The sequence below is a fragment of the Protopterus annectens genome, chromosome 11.part0, assembly GCF_019279795.1.
Source record: "Protopterus annectens isolate FY-2018-M chromosome 11.part0, PAN1.0, whole genome shotgun sequence".
Classification (NCBI taxonomy): Eukaryota; Metazoa; Chordata; order Ceratodontiformes; family Protopteridae; genus Protopterus; species Protopterus annectens.
Genome location: NC_056745.1, coordinates 1,114,741,267 through 1,114,765,905, shown reverse-complemented (window position 1 = coordinate 1,114,765,905; position 24,639 = coordinate 1,114,741,267). Strand labels below are relative to the sequence as shown.

Here is a 24,639-nt window from a genome sequence, read left to right as displayed (position 1 = left end):
CTTAAGCTCAATGGCAAAAAATGTGTCGTCATCCCCTTTGGGAAAAACCCGGTTCCTGTGAATTACCACATTGATGGTAGTCCACTGAACACAGAAGGCGTTATAAGAGATCTGGGAACACAGGTTGACAGCAACCTCTCTTTTGATCACCACATTGCCACTGTGATCAGAAAGTCCTTCTATGTGGCACATGTCATTACTAAGGGTTTTGCATCCAGGAAGAAAGAGATCATTGTCTCCCTCTACTCTTCCCTCATTAGGCCAATCATTGAGTACAATGCCCCATTTGGCATGTACCTCACTAGACACCTGCAACAACTGGTGAGGCCGCAAAAGTACCTCACAAAGAGGATCCTATGCCTTAAGCACTAATCCAGGCCTTCTTAAAAGTATTCAATTGTATTTATTACTGCTTGGTAGTAATCTGATTAAAGTGTAGCTATTATTCTAAGCCTTTTGGTTTAAGCACTTGGGCTTCAGACCAGTTGTTTTACATAAAGAAGGCTTGTGGTCTGCACTGTTGTGGCAGGACAGGTAGCTTACATCCTTCTAAGTTGGGAACTGCCGATTGAAGGCTCAGTGTCTGTTATTCCAAAAGTGTATTAGTTCTGATTTAAGTACTTTGGCTTAAGGCCAGTCATTTTAATTAAGAAGGTTTGTAGTCTGCACTCTTGTGGGAGGAGAGGCTGGATTCTGCTCTTCTGAGCTGGGAATTTCTGGTTAGAGGCATAGTGCCTGCATATTTGAACTGTTTCTTATTGAAATTGGTGTGCCTTGTTTGCTGTCGCATAAACTAGATTTAGGCCTGCTGAATCTAGCTTTGTTTGTATAACTTGAGCACTAATCCAGGCCTTCTTTGCTGGAGAAGGTTCCCCTGCACCCTAGTGGCAGGAGTGTGCAGTTAGAACTTGTCTGATTGAAGACTACAGGAACAGGGCTCAGTTTTGAGATTTTTTACTGGTTAATTGGGTAATTTGTTTAAAAGCCTTTTCTGATTGCTTGTAGTCATCTAAAGCTGTTTTAAGTATATTTTTTTTAGTTTGTAGTCATTTAAAGCTGTTTTAAGTGCATTTTTTACTGTTTTTGCCTTATCTTTTCAAAAAAAAGTTTTCCTTGTTTCCCACCTTTCTAAGCTAGTATAGTCCAATTTTCAGGCTAGTGATGAATTCAGGGCTGTGTTACAAGTTTCTGAGTTGCCCATACCTTATTTGGATAGAAGGAGGTTTCTCTGTTCACCTGTGAGAGAGTGAGCTTTAAGCAGCCATCTGTCCCTGGAAGAGTGTTTCTAGCCCAGAAGTTAGTAGTTTATAGACCACTTTGGGCTAATTTCTATATCTTTCATTTACCTGCTATAAAAACCACATTCACATGGTTTTGCACGTCTGGGCAGTGTCGGTTTGCTAGGGCTAAATTATTCCCAGCTCCACCAAGTCTCCTCTTCAGTTTTTCCCTTGAAAGTAGTCTCTCAACCTACGCACTTAAAAAGCATCCTACAGTCCAGCACTTGCTCAGACCTAATAGCATGCACTAATATACCCCGACACATAACTGCCCAGCGGGGCAAGGCTCATTATTCACCCCTCACCAACCAAGTGACTAAGCAGCTCACCCTACTATTCAGGCATGACCAATTTCAGGTATACTCTCCAGTCCAGCTGGTGAACCTGGGTATCCTGAGGCAATTTTACAACTGCCTCATGCACACAGACAACCCTCTCCTCCTACCACAAAACATTAACATATGCGAGATATGCAATTAAATAGTTAAATTGGAGGCTATGCTCTCTCCACCCAAGACTGGAACAGGCAGTCATGAGGAGAAGTTTAACACTTGCACCACACCTCCAACCTCACATAGACATACTAAACCAGCACTGGCAAAAAATACACATAAATACACAAAATCATACTCAGAGACTCTAAATAAAAACCTGCAAAAGCATCAGAGACCTCCAAAGCAGACACCCAAAAAACCTGCACCTCCCATCATAAACCCGACAACACATAAAACACAAAATCAGTGTGCCACACAATCACAGCCCTTAAGGTGAAATAACATACCTAACACACTAGTAATAGGCGACTCTATAGTTGGGCACACTGACATCCCACTCACTAAGCTGGACAAGGAGATGGTTACTGTTAGCTGCCTCTCGAGAGCCAGAATCCGCCACATAACACAAGCACTCAGGTCACTCAGGAACAAGTACAAATATGACTCTGTCATTGTTCATGTTGGTGTGAATGACCTGAGATGTACTTCCCTGGACTACATGAAAAGAGACATGGAAGAGCTCTCTGATCATGTAGCCTAGGCGGGTATGACCCTGACCCTGAGTAGCATCCTGCCCTCACCAAGAATGATACCGCAGTATAACGAAAAAATTATCAGTTTCAACAATTGGCTAAGCTTCTGGCATCATTCAAAGGGGATCCAGTGTCCGTCAGCCTGGGATGACATAATCAACAAGCCTTGTTGCTTTGCAAGAGATGGCTTGCACCTGTCACCCCAAGGCTTTCGAATATTGGCCAAGGATCTTGCTGCCCCCATAGTGCCTTTTTTAGGCAAGGCTCATAGGTTCATAGGTAGGTACTAGACTTTCGGCCCTGGGGCCTATACAAGCCCAGCCAAAAAGGTACCCTGGCTTTTGCCACCCAAGAAAATTATTTTCCTGTGCCACTGTCGAGCAGTGCCACAGAGGTGATCCCCGGGGTGAATTTCCTTTTTCCCATCCAATCATCAAGATTTTTCTTGAAGAGTGCTAATGAGGAGCTTTGTTTGATATAGATAGGTAGTTTATTCCAGAGTATGGGAAGTGTCTGGGACAGGAATCTATCCCTCCGGCATGTTCTGTTTATTGTGGTGACAAGGTTTAGGTCCCTAGAGCGTATAGCTCTGAGGGATTGGGATTTCTTTAAGTGGAGCATGTTCAACAGCTCTGACTTTGACATGGTTTTGTATGTTAGGCAGAGATCACCTCTGAGTAGGCGATATGCAACGGAGTAAAGCTGGAGTTTTTTGAGACGGTCTGCGTAGGGCATCTGTTTGAGGCCGGCAATCCTCTTTGTGAGGTATTTCTGTGGCCTTTCCAGTTGTTGTAGATGTCTTGTGAGGTACATACCAAAATGGGCGTTGCACTCTATAATGGGTCTAATGAGTGATGAGTAGAGGGGAACAATGACCTTTTTGTTTCTTGATGAGAAACCTTTTGTGATGAGGTGTGCCACGTAGAAGGATTTCCTGACTACTGTGGTGATGTGATTATAAAAGGAGAGACTACTGTCCACCTGTGTCACAAGGTCTCTTACCACACTTTCGGTGTTAAGTATACTACCGCCTATGTTGTAGTTCATGGGTACAGAGTTTTTACCAAAGGGGGTGACAGTGCATTTTTTGGCATTGAGCTTGAGGCCATGGCTTTGACACCAGGCATCTGTCTCACTGAGGCCCTTTTGTAGGATGTCCACATCGTTAGTTTCGATTATGGCTCCTAGTTTGCAGTCATCTATGAACTTCATTAGCCAAAGACTTTCTGTGTTAGCCTGTACTTCGGAAAAGTAGATACCAAACAGGAGAGGACCCAGGACTGAACCCTGTGGTACTCCACTTGTCACTGGTCTGAAGTAGGATTTGGAGTCTGCTACTTTCACAGTGTGGGTTCTGTTAGTGAGCCAGCTGGCAACCCATCTTGTGACATAGGGATTTATACCTAGTTTAGTGAGTTTATCTATAATTCCAGAGTGGGGGATGGTATGGAAAGCCTTGGCAAGATCTAGATATGCTGTGTGAACCACCGTACCCTTGTCTACGGCTTTGGTGACTGCTTCAAAGAAGTCTATCAGGTTTAGGAGACATGATCTGCCTTTTACAAACCTGAACTGGGTGGGGTCCAGAGTTTGGAGATTACCAATGTCTTTGTTTATAATTTCCATGATGATACGTTCCATGGCCTTGCAGACCAGGCTCATCAGGCTAATGGGGCGGTAGGTCCCGGGGTCCGTGGTGGCTCCCCCCCTTGTGGAGTGGGATAACCGTCGCTGTGCGCCATTCAGCAGGCACAAAGCCTGAGGTGAGGCTATGATTGAACATGGTACTTAGGTGGGGTGCCAGTTAGTTCTGTAGTTCATGTAGAACGCAGCCTGGGATGTTGTCTGGTCCCATGGATGCTGTGTTCCTGGCTTTGGAGAGTGTGGTTTTTACCTGTGCAGCCATGATTACAGGAACTTTGCATTCTTCTGGTATAGAGATGGGCTCTTTAGGTGAGAGGGGGGTAAAGTTAGCACTGAACCTATCTGCCAGGATGTTGGCAATATCAGTTGGGTCTGTATATTTAGTGCCATTGTGCTGTAACTCAGAGCAGATCTGAGTGTTGCCATTGAGATTCTTGACATAGCTATAGAATGCTTTGTGGTTGTCTTTAGAATCAGTAACGATTTTGTTTTCGTAACTAGCTTTGGAGGATTTTATCAGGGATCGCAGCTTCTTACTGAGGCTCACCAGGGAGCTCCTCCACTCGTGGGATTTTACTCTCTTTTGCAACAGTTTCTTCCTTCTGTTTTACAGTTTGTTTATGGCAGGGGACCACCAGATTGGCTTCCTTTTTTTGGAGGATAGCTTCTTGGTTCTGTTTGGGATAGCATGATCCATGCACTCATGTAAGTGATTATAAAGTGCAATTGTGTAGGATTCAGTAGTCGTAACTGTATTGTCCATCTGCATGGGTGTCATGAAGTTCACCACTTCTGTCTTAAAAAGCATGAAGTTGGCTTTGGAGAAATTTTTTTACCATGGTTTCCTTAATGGGGGGTGGGGGCAGGATGTGGATATCTAGGGTAATTAGCTTATGGTCGGATCGAACCAATGAGACGTTGACTTCAGGTGTGGAACACCATTCACTCATGTTGGTAATGACTAGATCTAGGATATTGTTGCCCCTGGTGGGGGTTTGGATAAGTTGATCCAGGGCATTGGAGTTTATGAATTCCAGAAAGCATTGAGTGAAGGAGTTGGTACATGAGTAGTTTTCCCAGTTAATGGTGGGGTAGTTGAAATCGCCCATTATTAGGGTGTTTGTTTGAACCCTAATATTTTCCAGTATATCAAGAAAAGAGGAGTGGGAATCCTGGAGCATGGTGGGTGATCTGTAGCATGCTACAATTTGGATTGCAATTTTGCCCAGAGTTAGTTGCACTTGGATAACCTCGGCTGCATTATGCTGAGCAACTAGCCTGGAGGTGTAGATATCCTTAATGAATATGGACACACCTCCACCTTTGGTGTTCTGGTCCAGGTTACATGGCCGAAAAGTGTGGTATAAGTTATAGCCTGGTAGTGCAGGGGTGCTCTCTGGAGCCTTGAACCAGGTCTCACTCACTGCACAGATATTGATGTTCTCCATTTTAAGGAGTGCCTCAAGGAGTGCATTTTGAGATTTAGACTTCTAGCATTGAGTAGCATCACCCTCAGTTTTTGCTTGCCTGTTCCTGTTACGGTGGTGAATTTGTCATTTGAACCTTGCCTAAAAAAGGCACTATAGGGGTGGCAAGAACCTTAGCCAGTATCCGGAATCCCAGGGGTGACAGGTGCAGGCCATCTCTGGCAAAAAGTCAAACCCACCTCTGTAAACAGCACAAATAAAAAAATGAGGGTTATGCTACTCAACGCCAGGAGTTTAAATCTCAAAATGCACATGCTCAAAGCACTCCTCAGTATGGAGAATGTTGACATCTGTGCAGTAATTGGAACCTGGTTCAAGGCTCCACAGAGCACCCCAGCACTACCAGGCTACAACTCATACCACATATTTTGGCCACAGAACATGGACCAAAACACAAAAGGAGGGGGTGTATCCATATTCATCAAGGATACCTACACCTCCAGGTTAGTAGCGTAGCATGATACCTCTGAGATCATCCATGTGCAACTAACATTGGGCAAATCTGCAATGCAGACACTGTGTACTGATCACCCTCCATGACCAAGAAACACCACTCTGCCTTTCTGGAGACACTGGAAAACATGAAGATCCTATCAAACACCCTGATATTGGGCGATTTCAATTACTCTACTGTTAACTGGGAAAACTACTCAAGTACAAACTCCCAGGTCCAGTGCTTCCTGGAATTTATCAGCTCAAATGTCCTGGATCAGCTGGTAAACTCCCCTACCAGAGGTGAAAATATATTGGACCTGGACATCACCAACATGGGCGAAAGGGGTTCAGCACCGGAGGTCAATCCGTCACTGGTTAGATCAGACCAAAAACTAATCACTCTGGATGTCCACACCACACCACCACCCCCAACCAAGGAAACCACAGTGAATAACTTTTCTATAGCAAACTTCACCTTACTTAAGACAGCAGTGGTAAGTTTCCACCCCCCCATGCTAAAGGATAAGTGTCCAAGATGCAGGAATCTTTACAAATGCACTCTGAGCACCTACAAGGATGCATGGATCGTGCCATCCCTAGCAAAACCAAGACTCACTCCCCTAAGAGAAGGAAACCAGTCTGGTGGATCCCTGCCATAAACAGGCTATACAATAGAAGGAGGAAATTAGTTTAGAAAAAAAGCAAATCCCAAGAAGGAAAGACACTGTTCAACCTCAGCCTTTCCACAGACTACGTGCCCATAGAATGGTGCACAGCAATGGTTATTCTACTCCACAAAGGAGGGGCCACAACTGACCCTGGTAACTATCGCCCCATAAGCCTGACTAGCCTGGTCTGCAAGGCTATGGAGTGCATCATCATGGAACTCATTAACAAAGACATTGGGAACCTCCAAACATTTGACTAGACCCAGTTCGGCTTTAAGGGCAGATCATGCCTACTAAACTTGGTTGACTTCATCGAGACAGTCACCAAGGCCATATATGAGGGGAAGGTGGTTCACACAGCCTACCCTGACCTCGCCTGTGCTTTTGACACCATTCCCCACTGGAATTATAGAAAAACTCACCAGCCTGAACATAAACCCCTATGTCACGAGATGGGTTGCCAACTGGCTTACAGACAGAACTCACATGGTAAGAATAGTGGGCTCCAGGTCCAACTCTAATCCAGTCACAAGTAATGTCCCAAAAGGCTAGGTCCTGGGACCCCTACTGTTCGGCATATACTTCTCAGAAGTACAGGCAAACACAGGAGGACTATGGCTAACCAAGTTCGCCGATGACTGCAAACTGGGAGCCATAATTGACTCTCAGGCTGACACGGACATTCTCCAAAAGGGCCTTACTGAGATGGACACCTGGTGTCAAAGTCATGGTCTCAAGCTAAATGCCAAAAAATGCATAGTCATCCCATTTGGGAAAAACAAAACACCCATGAATTAAAACATAGGTGGCAGCCCCCTTAATACAGAAGAGGTAACAAGAGATCTGGGGACCCAGGTAGGTAGCAATCTCTCCTTTGATAATCATATTGCCAAAGTAGTTCGAAAATCCTTCTATGTAGCCCAATTAATTACTAAAGGGTTCACATCTAGAAATAAAGAGGTTATAGTGCCCCTCTACTCATCACTCATCAGACCCATCATAGAGTACAATGCCCCATTTGGGATGTACCTCACAAGACACTTCCAACAGCTGAAAAGACCACAAAAGTACCTCACCAAGAGGATTACTGGCCTCAAACTTATGTCCTATGCAGCCCGACTGGAAAAACTCTGGCTGTACTCAGTGGCATATTGCTTACTCAGAGGTGATCTCTGCCTGACTTACAAAGCCATGTCCAACTCAGAATTGCTGGACATGCTCCACCTAAAGAAATCCAAGTCACTGCGAGCCACTTGCTCTAGTGAGCTAAACCTCACCATAAAAATAAATAGAACATGCCAGAGGGATAGATTCCTGTCACAGAGACTCCCCATGCTTTGGAACAAAATTCCTAACTACATTAGGCAGAGCCCCTCACTAACACTCTTCAAGAGAAACCTTGACGAGTGGATGGGTAACAGAAAATACACCCCTGGGATCACTTCATTGGCTCTTCTTGACAGAGGCTCAGTTAATTAATTAATGGGGCGGCGAAAGCTGACACACTCTGGCTAGGCTTATAAATGCCCTTGGGCAGATAGCCTAGTACCTACCTATGAACCTATAAATACTTGTCCTATATGGACAGACTCAAAAAACTCCAACTATTCCCTGTATCATATCGCCTACTTAGAGGTGATCTCTGCTTGACTTACAAAGCCATGTTTGACCCAGTTCTGTTAGAAATTCTACATCTAAAGAAATCCCAATCACTTCACACCACATGCTCCAGAGACCTCAACCGCATTACCACATTTAACAGAACATGTTGGAGGGACAGGTTCATAACCCAGAGACTGCCCATGCTATGACAGACTTCTCATACATGTCAAGCAGAGCACCTCGCTGACCCTCTTCAAGAGAAATCTTGATGAGTGGATGGGAAACAGAAAATTCACCGCGGAGATAACTCCAGTAGCTCTACTCGACAGAGGCACTGGGAACTAAGATCAGGTGGCACTATGCCAGGGTAATCCTATGTCTAGGCTTGTGAAGGCCCTAGGGCCATTAGCCTAGTACACACACCTATGAACCTATAAGAGTGTGTGTATGAGACAGTGTGTGTGAGACAGTGTGTGTGCATGAGGGACTGTGTGTGCGACTCTGTGTGTGTGAGACTGAGAGTGTTTGTGTGCCCGAGAGTGTGTATGTACTGTATGTGTGTGTGTGTGTGTGTGTGTGTGTGTGTGTGTGTGTGTGTGTGTGTGTGTGTGTGTGAGAGAGAATATACATGCATATGTGTGCATAAGTGTGTCTCTGTGAAGTGTGTGTGTGTGTGTGTGTGTGTGTGTGTGTATGCGTGAGTGTGAGTGTGTATATATGCGTGTGTGTGTATGTGCGAGTGTGTGTGTGTATGTGTGAGTGCGAGTGTGTGTGTGTATGTGTGAGTGTGTGCGTGAGTGTGTGTGTGTGTGCGTGAGTGTGTGTGTGTGTGTGTGTGTGTGTGTGAGTGTGTGTGTGTGTGTGCGTGAGTGTGTGTGTGTGTGCGTGAGTGTGTGTGTGTATGCGTGAGTGTGTGTGTATGCGTGAGTGTGTGTGTGTATGTGTGAGTGTGTGTGTGTGTGTATGCCTGTGTGTGTATGCGTGAGTGTGTGTGTATGTATGCGCGAGTGTGTGTGTGTGTGTGTGTGTGTATGCGTGAGTGCATGTGTGAGTGGGTGTTTGTGTTTGTGTATGCGTGAGTGGGTGTGTGTGTTTGTGTATGTGTGTGTGTGTGTGTGTGTGTGTGTGTATGTGTGTGTGTATGCGTGGGTGTGTGTGTATATGCGTGGGTGTGTGTGTATATGCGTGTGTGTGTGTGTGTGTATGCGTGAATGCATGAGTGTGCGTGAATGCATGAGTGTGCGTGTATGCGTGAGTGTGTGTGTATGCGTGAGTGTGTGTGTATGCGTGAGTGTGTGTGTATGCGTGCGTGTGTGTGTATGCGTGCATGTGTGTGTGCGTGTATGCATGAGTGTGTGTGTGTGAGTGAGTGTGTGTGCGTGTATGCGTGTGTGAGTGTGTGTGTGTGCATGTATGCATGAGTGTGTGTGTGTGAGTGAGTGTGCGAGTGTAAGAGAGTGTGTGTATCTGTGTGTGAGACAGTCTGTGATGTGGGAGCATGTGTGTGAGAAAGTGTGTGTGTGTGAGAGAGACACTTTACAATGTTGGAACATGTGTGTGAGAGAGTGTGTGTGCAACAGTGTGTGTGTGTTTGTGTATGTGTGTGTGAGAGTGTGTGTGAGAGAGAGAGTTTGTACTTATGTGTGTGTGAGAGTTTGGGAGTGTGTATGTTTGTGTGTGTGAGGGAGCACGTGTTTGTTTGCGTGAGATTGTGTGTATGTGTGCGTCAGAGTGTGTGCATGAGGGACCATGTGTTTGCATGTGCGTGAGGAAGGGTGTGTATGTGTATGAAGGAGTGTATGTGTGTGAGAGGGAGATAGTGTGTGTGTAAGAGAGTGTGTGTAAGATAGTGTGTGTGAGAGCACGTGCGTGTGAGAGCACGTGTGTATAAAAGTGTATGTGTGTGTGTGAGAGAGTGAGTGTGTGTGAGTGATAATGTGCATCTGAGTGTGAGTGTGTATGTGTGAGTGTGTGTGTGTGTATGTGTGAGTGTGAGAGTATGTGCGTGAGGGAGCATATGTTTGTATGTGTGTGAAGGAGCTTACGTATGTATGTGTGTGAAGGAACTTGTGTATTTTTGTGTGTGAAGGAGCTTGTGTATGTATGAGAGTATGTGCGTCTGGGAGCGTATGTACGTGTGTGAAAGAACTTGTGTGTGTGTGTGTGTGTGTGTGTGTGTGTGTGTGTGTGTGTGAAGGAGCTTGTGTATGTATGTTTGTGTGTGAAGGACCTTGTTCATGTATGTTTGTGTGTGAAGGAGCTTGTGTATGTATATTTGTGAGAGGGAGTGTGTGTGTGTTTGTGAGAGAGAGTGTGTGTGTGTGTGAGTGAGAGAGCGTGTATGTGTATGTGAGTGAGGGAGTGCGTATTTGTGTGTGAGACAGTGTGTGTAGGGGAGTGTGTATGAAAATGTGTGTGTGATTGAGCCTGTTTATGTGTGTGTTAGAGAGAGAGTGTGTGTGTGTGTGTGTTCGATTGCGCCTGTTTGTGTGTGTTAGTGAGAGAGAATGTGTGTGTGTTTGTTAGAGAGAGTGTGTGTGTGTTAGAGAGTGTTTGTGAGTGTGTGTGTGAGAGCTTGTGTGTGTGTGAGAGAGAGTATGTGTGTGTGTTTGTGTGTGAGTGACAGTGTGTCTGAGTGCGTGTGTGCATGTATGTGCATGTATGAGTGTGTGTGAGAATGTATTGGGGTGCAGTGTATTTAATAACAACTTGGCCATAATTTCTTTCACCTTCTATCACGAGCACATAAGTGGAGGTCTTTGGTGGTCTGGCAGGAGCTGGATGTGTGTATGACAGTCCTTGATTAGTGACACAGTGTTGCAATTAGTAGCATTGTCATTTTATATTGCATGCCTCTGATTGAGTTCTTGGTTGTGACTTCTTCTGGAGAGTCTGTATGTCTTCCCTATTTCTGTTTGTATTTATCCATGTGCACTGGGTTCCTTTAACACTCCCAAGACATTACATAGAAGAATTGTCATTCTTTCCATTTGCCTGTAGGTAAGCATACATGTGTGTTTTAAAAACATGTCATTATCTTGCAAAAATAAGGCATAAAATACATCACAGAAGAGCCAGGTCCTTAGATCTTCTGGGGACTTGGCAACCTCTAAGACCCTAACTGTATAGGTGGATTTTGACACAGTAATCCAACAAAACAGTACCTTGATATGTAAAAATGGAACAAAGTGAATTTAAAGCAGTATGAGTTTATTCCACTAAAGCACGCACTGTACACGTTCAAAACACATAAATGCATTTAAACACTCAGTGTTTTCGTCTCATCAGTAAAGACTTCATCAGATGACAAAAAAATTCTGTTTACCATTTATATAGCCTCACCTTTTAAAATAAACCAACCAAAACTGTGCAAATTTGCAAGAAATAAATAATTGATACAATTAAAACCAATTCACCCTATTCTACTTTATATAAAATTTAAAATGTTAAAAACCACTTGTATTAAATAAAACATGTTTTAAATATTGTGAATATAGCATAACATGATTCAAAGCACATGAACATTGAATAAAACTCAAAACTTTACCAACTATGTAAAAAATGAAAGCATTACAATCTCTATAAAGAATAAAAATCTCCTTCATATTGCTTGGTTAATGTTGATGCTAGATTACCCTCTAGTGGACATATTAGGGAATAACTTCACTAAAACACTTTATAACTTGTCAGACCTCTTTTTTTAATAGTGGGGCTATGGATATGTTATCATGTAAACCTGGGGTGTTCCAGAGTGATTTGCCACCATAACTCTTTTTCTCTTCCCATAATCCACCCCTGGTTTCCCTCTTCACTTGTTCCACTACAAAAACCATGAAATCTGCCTTGTGACATTCTTTGGTGTGTTTGTATAGGGCATTAGTCTCCTTTTTATTCAAAATGTCATACTTGTGTTCATAGATCCTTCTCTTTAACTTGCGTGCAGTCTTTCCAATATAGAAGGATCTACATTCCACACAAGTTGGAAGGTAAACTATCCCCATAGACTCATAATTATAATAGTTAGACCCTACAATCCACTTATTCCTGCTCTCAATGAAAACCTTATCAAATTTCACAATGTTTCCACATTGGGAGCAGTGCCCACATTTATATGTTCCTTTCCTCTTTTTATTTATCCCTTGGTTCTTGCCATCACCTTCTAAAATATTCTTCAAACTCTGCAAATTTTTATATACAAATTTCAAGGGCTCTTTTGGTAACTTTTCCAAGTCCGAAATGCATACAAATCTATTCCATTCGGAACTAATAATTCTCTTTGTGGGTCCTGCTAAAGCATTATATTCTAGCACCACAGCTCCACCATAACCATGCCCATGACTAGTTACTATATTTTCCTGTTCATTTATACATTCTCCCAAAATAGACTTAAATTTGTTCTGTCTACCAACATTTATTTCAGCCATAACCCCATTCATTAAATTGGCCGGATAACCCATTTCCATGAAGAAACCTTTCAACACCCCAGATCCCTTCTTAAAGTCTTCTTCTAAGGATGTCATCCGGCTCCCCCAAACATACTGACCTTTTACTATGTTCCTTTTGTAACGAGGAAGGTGGGCACTGTTATAATGCAGGAAGGAGTTACAAAAAGTGGGCTTTCTAAAAATCTTAGACTCAAATTTCCCTGTAGATTTATAAATTTCCACATCCAGATATTGTAAACGTTCCTCTGAAAGATTGTATGTAAAATCTAAAAAGGTGGTTGTACTCCTCATATAGCCCATAAATTCATCAAACTTTTCTCTGGTCCCTGTCCACAAAATTACTATGTCATCTAAAAATCTCTTAAAGAGGGTCCAGTTAGTTAAATATTCAGATTTCAAAATGTAGTTCTCCTCCCATTTTGCTAATATCAAATTGGCATAGGTTGGGGGCACAAGCTGCGCCCATCGCCACACCCTAAACTTGTTGGTAGAATTCTCCTTTAAAAAATATGAAATTATTTTTCAACACTAATTCTAATGACCTTAAACATGTCAATTTCTCACTATAGCTCATTTTAGCATCTTCAAAAATTATTTCTTCTACCATATTCATACCCTCTTCATAAGGAATACTAGAAAATAAATGTATCACAGCAATTGTGATAAATAATACATTTTCCTGGTACAAATCTTGTTTCATTTCCCTCAGAAAGTCCCATGAATCTTTCAGGATAGCTTTCCTTTTTATCCATAATCTTTTAAGTTTATTTTCCACATATTTTGCTAATGGAAGGGTCTTAGCCCCTTCCGCCGAAACAATAGGTCTTAGTGGGGGATCAGTACAATCCTTGTGGGTTTTAAGAATCCCAAACATGGAAGGTATCCTTGGCTTATCCACTTTCAAGAATTTTAATGTTTTACCATCAATTAAACCTTGCATGGACATATCTTCTAGTGTGACATCAATTTTACTATAAGCAATATTTACCTCGTTTTTTGACAGACTTACATATTTTGCATCACCCCTCAAGATTTGGTTCATCTTCCCCTCGTATATAATATTATCCATCATTACCACCCCAACCCCCCTATCGGGCTTCATGACACAAACATCAGTGTTGGCCTATAAATCCATTAACACCTCTTTCTCTTTATTAGTCAGATTTGCCCTATATCTAACCTTACCAAAAACACTTTGTGTTTCTTTTTCAACTACTTTCGGGGGTGCATAGGTGGATTATATGTACTCCTTCGCCTCAATCCCATATCTGTTTGTATAATATTAGAGGGAAGAATCAACCCCAGGTTGATCTTTCTAGTGAACAGTTTTATGTCCATTAATGCCTTCGTGAGATCACCTTTTTTTTGGGGAATGTATTTTAAACCCTTACATAATAAGTTGAAATGCTCCCTAACTAGTGTCACCTTACTTAAGTTATATACACAAAAACCTTCCAATGTATGTCTACAATTTTCATCACTAACTTCACAAAGGTTGACATGGGTATGGGGTATACAACCTAATGTTAGTATCTCCCCCCTCCAATAAAAATGTTGTTGCTGTTGGTACCCTGTTTTTTTCATTAACCTTTCTGACCTACGTAAGGGTGGATATTCACCAAGATCCTCCAAGTCACCCACCTCTTCATTTATATTATCATTTTCCCTTTCGTGATGCCCCCCATTGTTATTTAAAGGTTGCTCTATGGGGTAACCACCTTCTTTCTGCCTATAACTTCTTGGTTTAGGGTAACAAGTGTTACTTTTATATTCTTTAGAGTCACGTTCAAACTTTTTTAACTTTCTTTGAACCATTTTTTCACATTTCATATCAATTTTTAACCTAACATTAAAATACTTTTCTTTTTCCTCCTTTATGGTAAATATCAAGTCATCTTTAATACACTAATCCAGTTCCTCAATTTCTCCTTAATAATGGTTTTCAAAATTTCAAGACCACAGTTGTTAAAAACATCTAACAATTCATTGTGAAAGGCACTACCTATCTGTACATTGTTAGGATATTTCCATACACATAGTCCTTTAGGGACTATTTCATTAGCAATCCATTCTCTTAAAAACCCATTTTCAATGTCCAATGTCTTGAATTTTAACATAAGTCTAGACATTTTACTTTAACATTAAAAAAATCAGTAGTACCAGTCTTTACAGTCACATTGTCTTTAAATTTAAAGGAATATTTAGTCTGCAACCAGTCTTTAGTTTCTTTAGTCATTTCTAATAATGTTACTTGCCATTGCTGCTGTTTCAAGTTGTTGGCATTGTCCAGGTACAATTTGCGATGTTCCTCCATTGACCACAGTTTGTTCCACATTTCCACCCCTTAAAACCAATGGGGTTTGTTGAAAATCAAAATAACTCTGTTTCTCCATTCCGACCCCTAAATTCTGCTTGTTTGCTGCCCAAAACGTCACCGCCATTATTCCTGAGTTGTCTCTGCTGAATAACAGTTCATCCTCCTTGGTGGCGTTGATTTTGAACTGCCAGGCACAATGAAACCATGGATTGGCTTGACGGAGTCAGCAAGTCAGTCAACTCAGTTAATTGGCCTATCAGCTTTCGCGTCTGGCCTACCTTGTCCTGCCCAGCTCTATCCTCAGTCTGGTTAACGTTTTCCATACCTCCTCGACCCCAGGAAAACCAGTAAGGCAAGTAAAAACGAGCAGGGTACTGAAAAATGACCAATAATCCAACAAAACAGTACCTTGGTATGTAAAAATGGAACAAAGTGAATTTAAAGCAGTATAAGAGTTTATTCCACTAAAGCACGCACTGTACACCTTCAAAACATATAAACGCATTTAAACACTCAACGTTTTCATCTCATCAGTAAAGATTTCATCAGATAACAAAAAATTTCTGTTTACCTTTTATATAGCCTCAACTGTTAAAATAAACCAATTAAAACTGTGCAAATTTGCAAAAAAATAAATAATTAGTGATGCAATTAAAACCAATTCACCCTATTCTACTTTATATAAAATCTAAAATGTTAAAAACCACTTGTATTAAATGTCTTAAATATTATCGTGAATATAGCATAAAATGATTCAAAGCACATGAACATTGAATAAAACTCAAAACTTTACCATCTATGTAAAAAATAAAAGCTTTACAATCTATATAAAGAATAAAAATCTCCTTCATATTGCTTGGTTAATGTTGATGCTAGAATAGCCTCTAGTGGAGATAGTAGGGAATAACTTCACTAAACTAATGTGGCAGACCTCATTTTTAATAGTAGAGCTATGGATATGTTATTTAAACCTGGGCTGTTTGCTGCTTCCAGAGTGATTTGCCACCATAACTCTCTAAACTCTATTTTCTATTCCCATAATCTACCCCTGGTTTCCCTCTTCACTTGTTCCACTACAAAAAGCATGAAATCTGCCTTGTGACATTCTTTGGTGTGTTTGTATAGGGCATTAGTCTCCTTTTTATTCAAAATGTCATACTTGTGTTCATAGATCCTTCTCTTTAACTTACGTTCAGTCTTTCCAGTATAGAAGGATCTACATTCTACACAAGTTGCAAGGTAAACTATCCGCATAGACTCACAATTGTAATAGTTAGACCCTACAATCCACTTATTCCTGCTCTCAATGAAAACCTTATCAACATTCGCAATGTTTCCACATTGGGAGCAGTGCCCACATTTATATGTTCCTTTCCTCTTTTTTTTATCCCTTGGTCCTTGCCATCACTTTCTAAAATATCAAACTCTGCGAATTTTTATATACAAATTTCAAGCGCTCTTTTGGTAACTTTTCCAAGTCCGAAATAGATACAAATCTATTCCATTCGGAACTAATAATTCTCTTTGTGGGTCCTGCTAAAGCATTATATTCTAGCACCACAGCTCCACCATAACCATGCCCATGACTAGTTACTATATTTTCCTGTTCATTTATACATTCTCCCAAAATAGGCTTAAATTTGTTCTGTCTACCAACATTTATTTCAGCCATAACCCCATTCACTAAATTGGCCGGATAACCCATTTCCATGAAGAAACCTTTCAACACCCCAGATCCCTTCTTAAAGTCTTCTTCTAAGGATGTCATCCGGCTCCCCCAAACATACTGACCTTTTACTATGTTCCTTTTGTAATGAGGAAGGTGGGCACTGTTATAATGGAGGAAGGAATTACAAAAAGTGGGCTTTCTAAAAATCTTAGACTCAAATTTCCCTGTAGATTTATAAATTTCCACATTAAGATATTGTAAACGTTCCTCCAAAAGATTGTATGTAAAATCTAAAAAGGTGGTTGTACTCCTCATAAATGCATCAAACTTTTTCTCTGGTCCCTGTCCAAAAATTATTATGTCCTCTAAAAATCTCTTATAGAGGGTCCAGTTAGTTGAATTTTCAGATCTCAAAATGTATTTCTCCTCCCATTTCACTAATACCAAATTGGCATAGGTTGGGGCTTTCATTTTTTACATAGATGGTAAAGTTTTGAGTTTTATTCAATGTTCATGTGCTTTGAATCATTTTATGCTATAGTCGCAATAATATTTAAAACATGTTTTAATACAAGTGTTTTTTAACATTTTAGATTTTATATAAAGTAGAATAGGGTGAATTGGTTTTAATTGCATCATTAATTATTTATTTTTTGCAAATTTGCACAGTTTTGATTGGTTTATTTTAAAAGTTGAGGCTATATAAATGGTAAACAGAAATTTTTCGTCATCTGATGAAGTCTTTACTGATGACATTAAAACGCTGAGTGTTTAAATGCGTTTGTGTTTTGAATGTGTATGCTTTAGTGGAATAAGCTTTAAATTCACTTTGTTCTGTTTTTACATACCAAAGTATTGTTTTGTTGGATTATTGGTCATTTTTCAGTACCCTGCTTGTTTTTACTTGCTTTACTGGATTTTGACACAGGCTTTGTAGTTTCCTCAGTCCTGAACCTCACCTAGTTTAAAACTGGCCTTGCTCAGAGGTATTCACAGATTGGTGCTGTAGCTTTCATAAGGAGCTATGGATGACATGGTCTTTATTTCTTTAATTTTCTTCACAAAACACAGAAGGATGCTATAGCTGGTGTTTGGCTGGAGGCAGTGTGGTCATTATTTCTTTAACTTTACTCACAAGAGCTAGTGTAGGAGCAGTTAAGTGTTAAGGAGGAACAAGTTGGAATGCATTGTTGTAATCTTAGTTTTTCACTTTCCACACAATCAAATATGAGACACATATACAGGTGGATATTTATAGGGAATAGGGATAAAGAAGCCTGATATACACCTGACAGCAACAGATTCATTACTCTGTTCTATTTGTTGTTTCAGTTTCTCCCCAGTCTGACATCAAAATGGTACCCAAAAGGTGTCAGAGGATAGAGGCAAAGTGGCATGCCATGCATATATCTGACAGCAGCCATTTACATTTGTGTCTTGACTTTTTCTGAAGTGAGACAGGCACTGCTCCAAGATATGATTTCTGTATCCTCACAAACAATTATCTTTCCAGTTTGTTGTGAGCTACTATTTGATTACTGATTCCATAATTCTTAGGGAGCACCCTAGCTAGGTTTTGTTGAAAGGATTCAAGTATAAGCAATGTTGAAGAGTGTTTATTTCTTTCCTTAGTCATAATATTTGTTCAGACCATCACTGCATTAAAGGGGTTTTAAAAAACACTCTAAAATGCACCTTAGAGCATCTAGAATCCAGTGGCTTCTGGAGACCTAGCAGATGCCAGATTTGTGGCTTAATTTGGCTCTTTTCCTCTGCAATTACTACAGTACAGTCTTGCCCAGTTAGGATGTGTTGAAAAGATGCAGGTAAAAAGAGGGAGTAAGACAAAATGTGAGAAAGGTAGAAAAAAGTAATATAGATGGTGTGGGGAGGCCAGGATAGGAGCAACCTGGGAAGACACCATGGGATGTTCAATGGGGGGTATCAGTTCACAGTGGGGGCTGCTGTGGAGATCTTTGCCTAGTGTGTCATTTCACTTAAGGCTGGCCCTGGATAGTCTTTCAGTTTACTTGGTTTGGAATCTTTGTGGTTCTTCAAGTTAGACACAGTGCACTCCAAATGGGGCATTATATTTAATAATGAGTCTAATCATGGGTGTATGTAGTGAAACGATGGCTTTCTTGGACCTGAAGAAGATCTAGAAATGAAATGCATCAAGTTCAAAGATTTCTTAAGTACAACCAAGACATGGTGATCAAAATATATGCTACTTGTTAACATACATGCCCAGACTTGTACTATCTGTGTCAGGTCTGATGGAAGTATACTTGCTATAATAGGAATTGGGGAGGAACAAGAGATTTCCAAAAACACTGCAGTTTTTGGCATTGATGGTGAACCCAGGGTCATTACTGTTGGTACTAGTCTTACCAAACCCTTATTGGAGTTTTTGGGTGTCAGAAGGGTAGCTACCCATTCCAATTTGCAGTTGTCAGCAACATTTGTAAACATTAGTTTATTGGGTTCTGCTTTACCTGTGCAGCCAACTGCTCCATTTGAACAGTCATTTCTTAGAGACTGATTTAAAGCCTAAATTACAGATTAAATGAGCTACTTTGATGTAGTGGTCATTTGCAAATAGACATTCCACTTCAGTAGTTCATGTTGAGAGCATGTCTCTTTAAGTCAGGTGTTTATAGTACTAGAATTGTGTGTACTGATTGTAACCAAGCACTGTGTACTGACTCTGACCAAGCATTGTGTACTGACTCTGACCAAACACGGTGTACTGACTCTGACCAAACACGGTGTACTGACTCTGACCAAGCAGTGTGTACTCACTCTGACCAAACGCTGTGACCTCATTGTGACCAAGCACTGAATACTGACTCTGACCAAGCATTGTGTACTGACTCTGACCAAACACGGTGTACTGACTCTGACCAAGCAGTGTGTACTCACTCTGACCAAATGCTGTGTCATCATTGTGACCAAGCACTGAATACTGACTCTGACCAAGCACTGTGTACTGATTGTGACCAAGCACTGTGTACTGACTCTGACCAGACATTGTGTACTGATTGTGACCAAGCACTATGTACTGATACTGACCAAACACTGTGTACTGACTCTGACCAAGCACTGTGTATTGATTATGACTAAGAAATGTGTACTGATTGTGACCAAGCACTGTGTACTGACTCTGACCAAACACTGTGTACTGATTGTGACCAAGCAGTGTGTACTCACTCTGACCAAATACTGTGTCCTCATTGTGACCAAGCACTGTGTACTGACTCTGACCAAGCACTGTGCATTGATTATGACCAAGCACTGTGTACTGATTGTGACCATGCACTGTGTACTGACTCTGACCAGACACTGTGTACTGATTGTGACCAAGCACTATGTACTGACTCTGACCAAACACTGTGTCCTCATTGTGACCAAGTACTGTGTACTGACTCTGACCAAACACTGTGTACTGATTGTGACCAAGCAGTGTGTACTCACTCTGACCAAACATTGTGTCCTCATTGTGACCAAGCACTGTGTACTGATTGTGACCAAGCACTGTGTACTGACTTTGACCAAACACTGTGTACTGACTCTGACCAAGCACTGTGTACTGACTCTGACCAAATACTATGTACTGATTGTGACCAAGCACTGTGTACTGACTCTGACCAAATACTGTGACATAGTGCCATTTTGTAGGAGGGCCACCACAATGTTCACAGACATATCATGTGGGGCCCTCATAAAATGCATGTGCTGAGCTGTGAAACTTGAAAGATGAGTGATTTCATGATAACTAACCTGACAGACCTAAAATGTATGAAGCAATAGATTTAGTATACATTCATCATTTTTAGTACATTTTCATCCACAGTTTTAGAAACATGTCATAATCAGACATGAAAGCAACTCATACACACACACACACACACACACACACACACACACACACACACACACACACACACACACACACACACACACACGTGAAGTCTCAGACCTCATTGTCTTCAAAGTGAGATGTTATGTATTTGTGGTGGAATGGAAGTATTTACACCCAATCAACATATGCAAGTTGTAAAGTACACTTTTTCCTTCAAGCTGGCACCTTCATTTAAAAATAAAAAATCGTTTTAGCTCTTTTTGTTCTGTTGATTCTCATTTCTGGTAAGCTAACGCCAGTATTACCAGGATCATGAACGTGCGAGTGTGTGCATGAGGGACTGCTGTAGCTGGTTGTAACATGAACGCTCCACTTACTATAGATGAGGTGTGCATATAACGAGTTCAAGTGACCAGAATTCTGAAGGTATAATAGTAAATGCCCAAACACTAGAATCATAAATTGTACAAATAATGAGTACTTTAGATGTGCAGGTTTTATGCACAGTACATGTACTGGGAAACCTTTACAGTGTATTGTGCTCTAAAATACATCATCTGATCTGGAGGGTATACCTCTCCACTGGCTAGAATTTCACAGAATGTCCAGATTTTTACCTAATATTCTTGGTCAGTCCCTTATAAAATTGTGTCCTTTCCTGGCAAATTATTGAGATTTGCAGTGTATAAATAATAAACATGAATCTTGGATTTCATTTCCTTTCAAAAATGCAAGCTAATTAAACTAATTGCATTGTTATTCTAGCAACTTTCTAAGTTTATAAGCAGAATTTTTAAAATCTGTCTGTATTTTGGTCCTATGTCCCTGATTCCTGTGCTAAGAGGTTTGTTTGGTTAAGTTTGTCTACCAAGATACTGGGCTAACCTTTTAGGACTGTTTTCAGGCACAGCCTTGGTAAGAATAGTTCACACAAGATACGTGAAGTATAGTTTAATACAAAAAGAGCTTGCAGATAAGCAAGTACTCAAGTTATATATAAAATATAAAAGATAAGATGGAGTTTGTTGTAGAGACTCCCGCATTTCAAAGACATGCAGTAGGTAGATTGGACACTGTAAATTGAACATAGATATGAGTTTGTGTGTATGTGTGGTATGGAAGAACAACTGTGGCAGGAGTAGCCACCCAGTGGTGTGAACATTGTCTCTAGATGATTGTCACTATTGAAATAACACCCTGACCTGTGTGCAAAAATGTGGCAAAAGGGGATGTAGATGGATTAGAGAAATCAAATACCAGAAGTACTTAGAAATTAACACAGAATTAGGAATTTACAATAGTGCTAATATAGGTAGTGTATATAAGCATGCAGGATATATAATGAAAAAAGATGTATAATAAATGAGAAAGATCTTTATGCCATGAGGATCAGAATGCTGTGCTGGCAAATTGTTGCAGTTATGGCCTGTTCACGTCTAGTACCAGTGGGAATACTTGCTCTGTTACTGTAGTTCTTTTTGCATCACTGTGTTTTTTAAATTGCATTTCTCTGCTGAAAAATAGCCTTGGTAGTTTACTTAACAAGAACATCAAACTGATCAATATTTTAAGATATTTCAGAGATATCCATACTCCAAAACATGTTCTTCTCCTTGATTAAACCATTGTATTGAGTCACTGGAGACCATCATAAATACAAAGGTTTTGTAATTACTAGAATATGTTATAACCATGGATCTTATCTTCATTTTGATTGGACAGCACAAATTATGTACTCGTTTTCTTTAGGGTTGTTGACTTGTGTCCCAGTTTTGATAATGGCATTATCTTTGTTTCTCATAGGGTGCTTGTGGTGGTACAACAGTATCTGCAACAATGATAGCTGCTCACAAGGCTGGAATCAGGGTATTTGTCACTGGAGGAATTGGAGGAGTTCATCGTGGTGCAGAAATCAGTAAGAAAAACTCATATTTTATCATTGATATTTTGTTTTGAAAGCTGCATTGTTTTACATATCACGACTAATATAACCAGTATGCAGTTCATGTCTGTGAAGTGCTCAGCAAAGCTCATCATATTTAAATATATTTTGTAAAGAAAACATTGCCTTCTAGATCTTTTTGAAAAATGGAATAGATGAAATGAAAATATGAATTTTAGAAGTGTGAAAGGACTATCTATTATGTATTTTAAAGAACGACTGCATCTCATTTTAAATGCCAGTTCCTATAAAAAATCTTTTAAACAAGTTTCGAGAAATTTCGTATCTTGAAATTTTACATAACCTTCAAACTATATACATAATGATATTGTAGCGCATTATTTGATTTATTACAAGTTGCTACATGCTAATCTGCAAAGCTACTGATTGTGACAATTTTTCCACCAGATTTGACTAATAAAAACAGGTGCACAAGGCCTGGGATAAGTACTTTTATGATTTATTTCGTTTTATTGCAGTAATTGTGCACGTTTCTGGTGATTTTCTAGGAATTTAGTTAAGAAATGCTTGGCTAAAGCCTTTGCTGCTCCTTTGGTGCCTTTTTTAAGCAGAGTCCTGCTGATGGACATCACAATGTAACTAAACTATCAAATCCAAAACGGGATCACATTAAGGTGGCTGTGCTCAATGCCTGAAATCTCAAAAAGAAAATGCCTCCATGTTTGTGTATTTACTTTAAATGTTCAGAAAGCAATCCCTTTATAACAGTGTTTTGTCCCGACCAGAATTTTGGACCCAATAGCAATTATGGTAGTGTTAGCAAATCACCATAATTAAAAATGTTTAAATATATTTATTGCTGTTGTAACAGTTTCCTTCCTCCATGTCCTTTTTTCTGGTATAGGTAGCCTGGTCACCTTTTCTCGCTTGTACCCTCTTTGTTCCCCTGTTTAGGTACCTTCCCTCCTCAGGGTTGACTTAGAATGTGAATGCACATTTACGGTAATTTGTAAATGCAATGGTACGGTAATTTGTAAATGCAATGGTACTATCTCCTAGTATGTAGCATATGGCTCTCCGTATGACATAAGTGACAGAATGGTTTCTCTTCATGTCCACCCTGCAAAGCCAGAATTGCAACATTTGATGTCATAGTATTTCTCAAAAGACCACTAACATACAACTCAGTTCCTCAAATTAATTGAAAGTTAAAAGGAAAGTTCATACTTTAGTACCCTAAACTTGTATAAAGGATAGAGCATCTCCAAGACAGAAACGGTTATAAAAATGTCTATGACACATCAAAAACAGGAGTTATTTATTAAAATCTAAACTTAAAAAGATCTTATTGATACTAAAAGTAAACTAACTGTAAACATTTATTTACATACATCTGTATGCATATTTGTATAATTTTAAACAATACAGTCACTTTTACTTTTACTGCCCTGCACTTTCTGCCATTAGCAAAATGTTATTTTCTTTAACATCACTTTTATATTCCACTGTTTATTATACAATAATTTGGCACATCTTTGCTGCCAGAAAGACCAAAGATGTCATACAATTCCTCTCCTTCCTAACTCTATCATAAATAGTTGGGATTCAAAAAGACTTGCCATGGGGGGAAAGCCTTAACACAGCCATTTTACCTCCTCGTGGTCAGCCTTTCTGATTTTTAAATTGCCCTACAGCTGAGGTTTTGCACTTGTCAGGGCTTCAACATGAAGGTCAGTCTCACTGGCAAAGTTGCATGCTAATGTGGCAACATATGGCAGTGACTAATGCTAATTAAACGTGTTCTTCTCTGGAAATACTAGCAGCTCCCAGTTTATGATGCCAAGAGATTCAGTGAATTACTTAGCAGTATAATATTTCTTTTCCAGGAAGAAGTGCAATATGTTCAAAGATGTGGTCATACTTTTCACTCCTATCTATGAAAGCAGTTGCAGTGCAGTTAAATTCAACAAAGACATGGTGGCGAGGGAGTTAATCTGTGTATGTGTGTGGAGGTGGGTGTACATGTTTGCAGGGGTATGAATGAAGCTGCATTAATGTGTGTGTCTCTGTCTGCCTGAGTGGTCTCACTAAGGTTGGTTAGGTAGTTAATCAAGAGTCTGGATGTGCGCCTGTGTGTGTGATGGAGTCTACAAGTAGGTGAATGGGTGTTTGTCTGTAATCAGTTGTGGGGAGGGGCTTGTTTGTTGATAAGTGAGTGTCTGTGTGTGAAGGGAGGAGTCTGGGAGAGTTTGTGTGTGTGTGTGTGTGTGTGTGTGTGTGTGTGTGTGTGTGTGTGTGTG

General features: G+C 40.4%; 1 protein-coding gene across 1 annotated transcript in view; it reads left to right on the top strand.

Moving 5' to 3' along the window:
* Positions 1-24,639, top strand: part of LOC122815724 (pseudouridine-metabolizing bifunctional protein C1861.05-like) — an 871,888-nt gene that overhangs the window by 123,119 nt on the left and 724,130 nt on the right. The window contains exon 4 of the mRNA XM_044088476.1: positions 22,240-22,351. Within this exon, the coding sequence (XP_043944411.1) occupies positions 22,240-22,351 (112 nt within the window). The remainder of the gene's footprint in view (positions 1-22,239; positions 22,352-24,639) is intronic.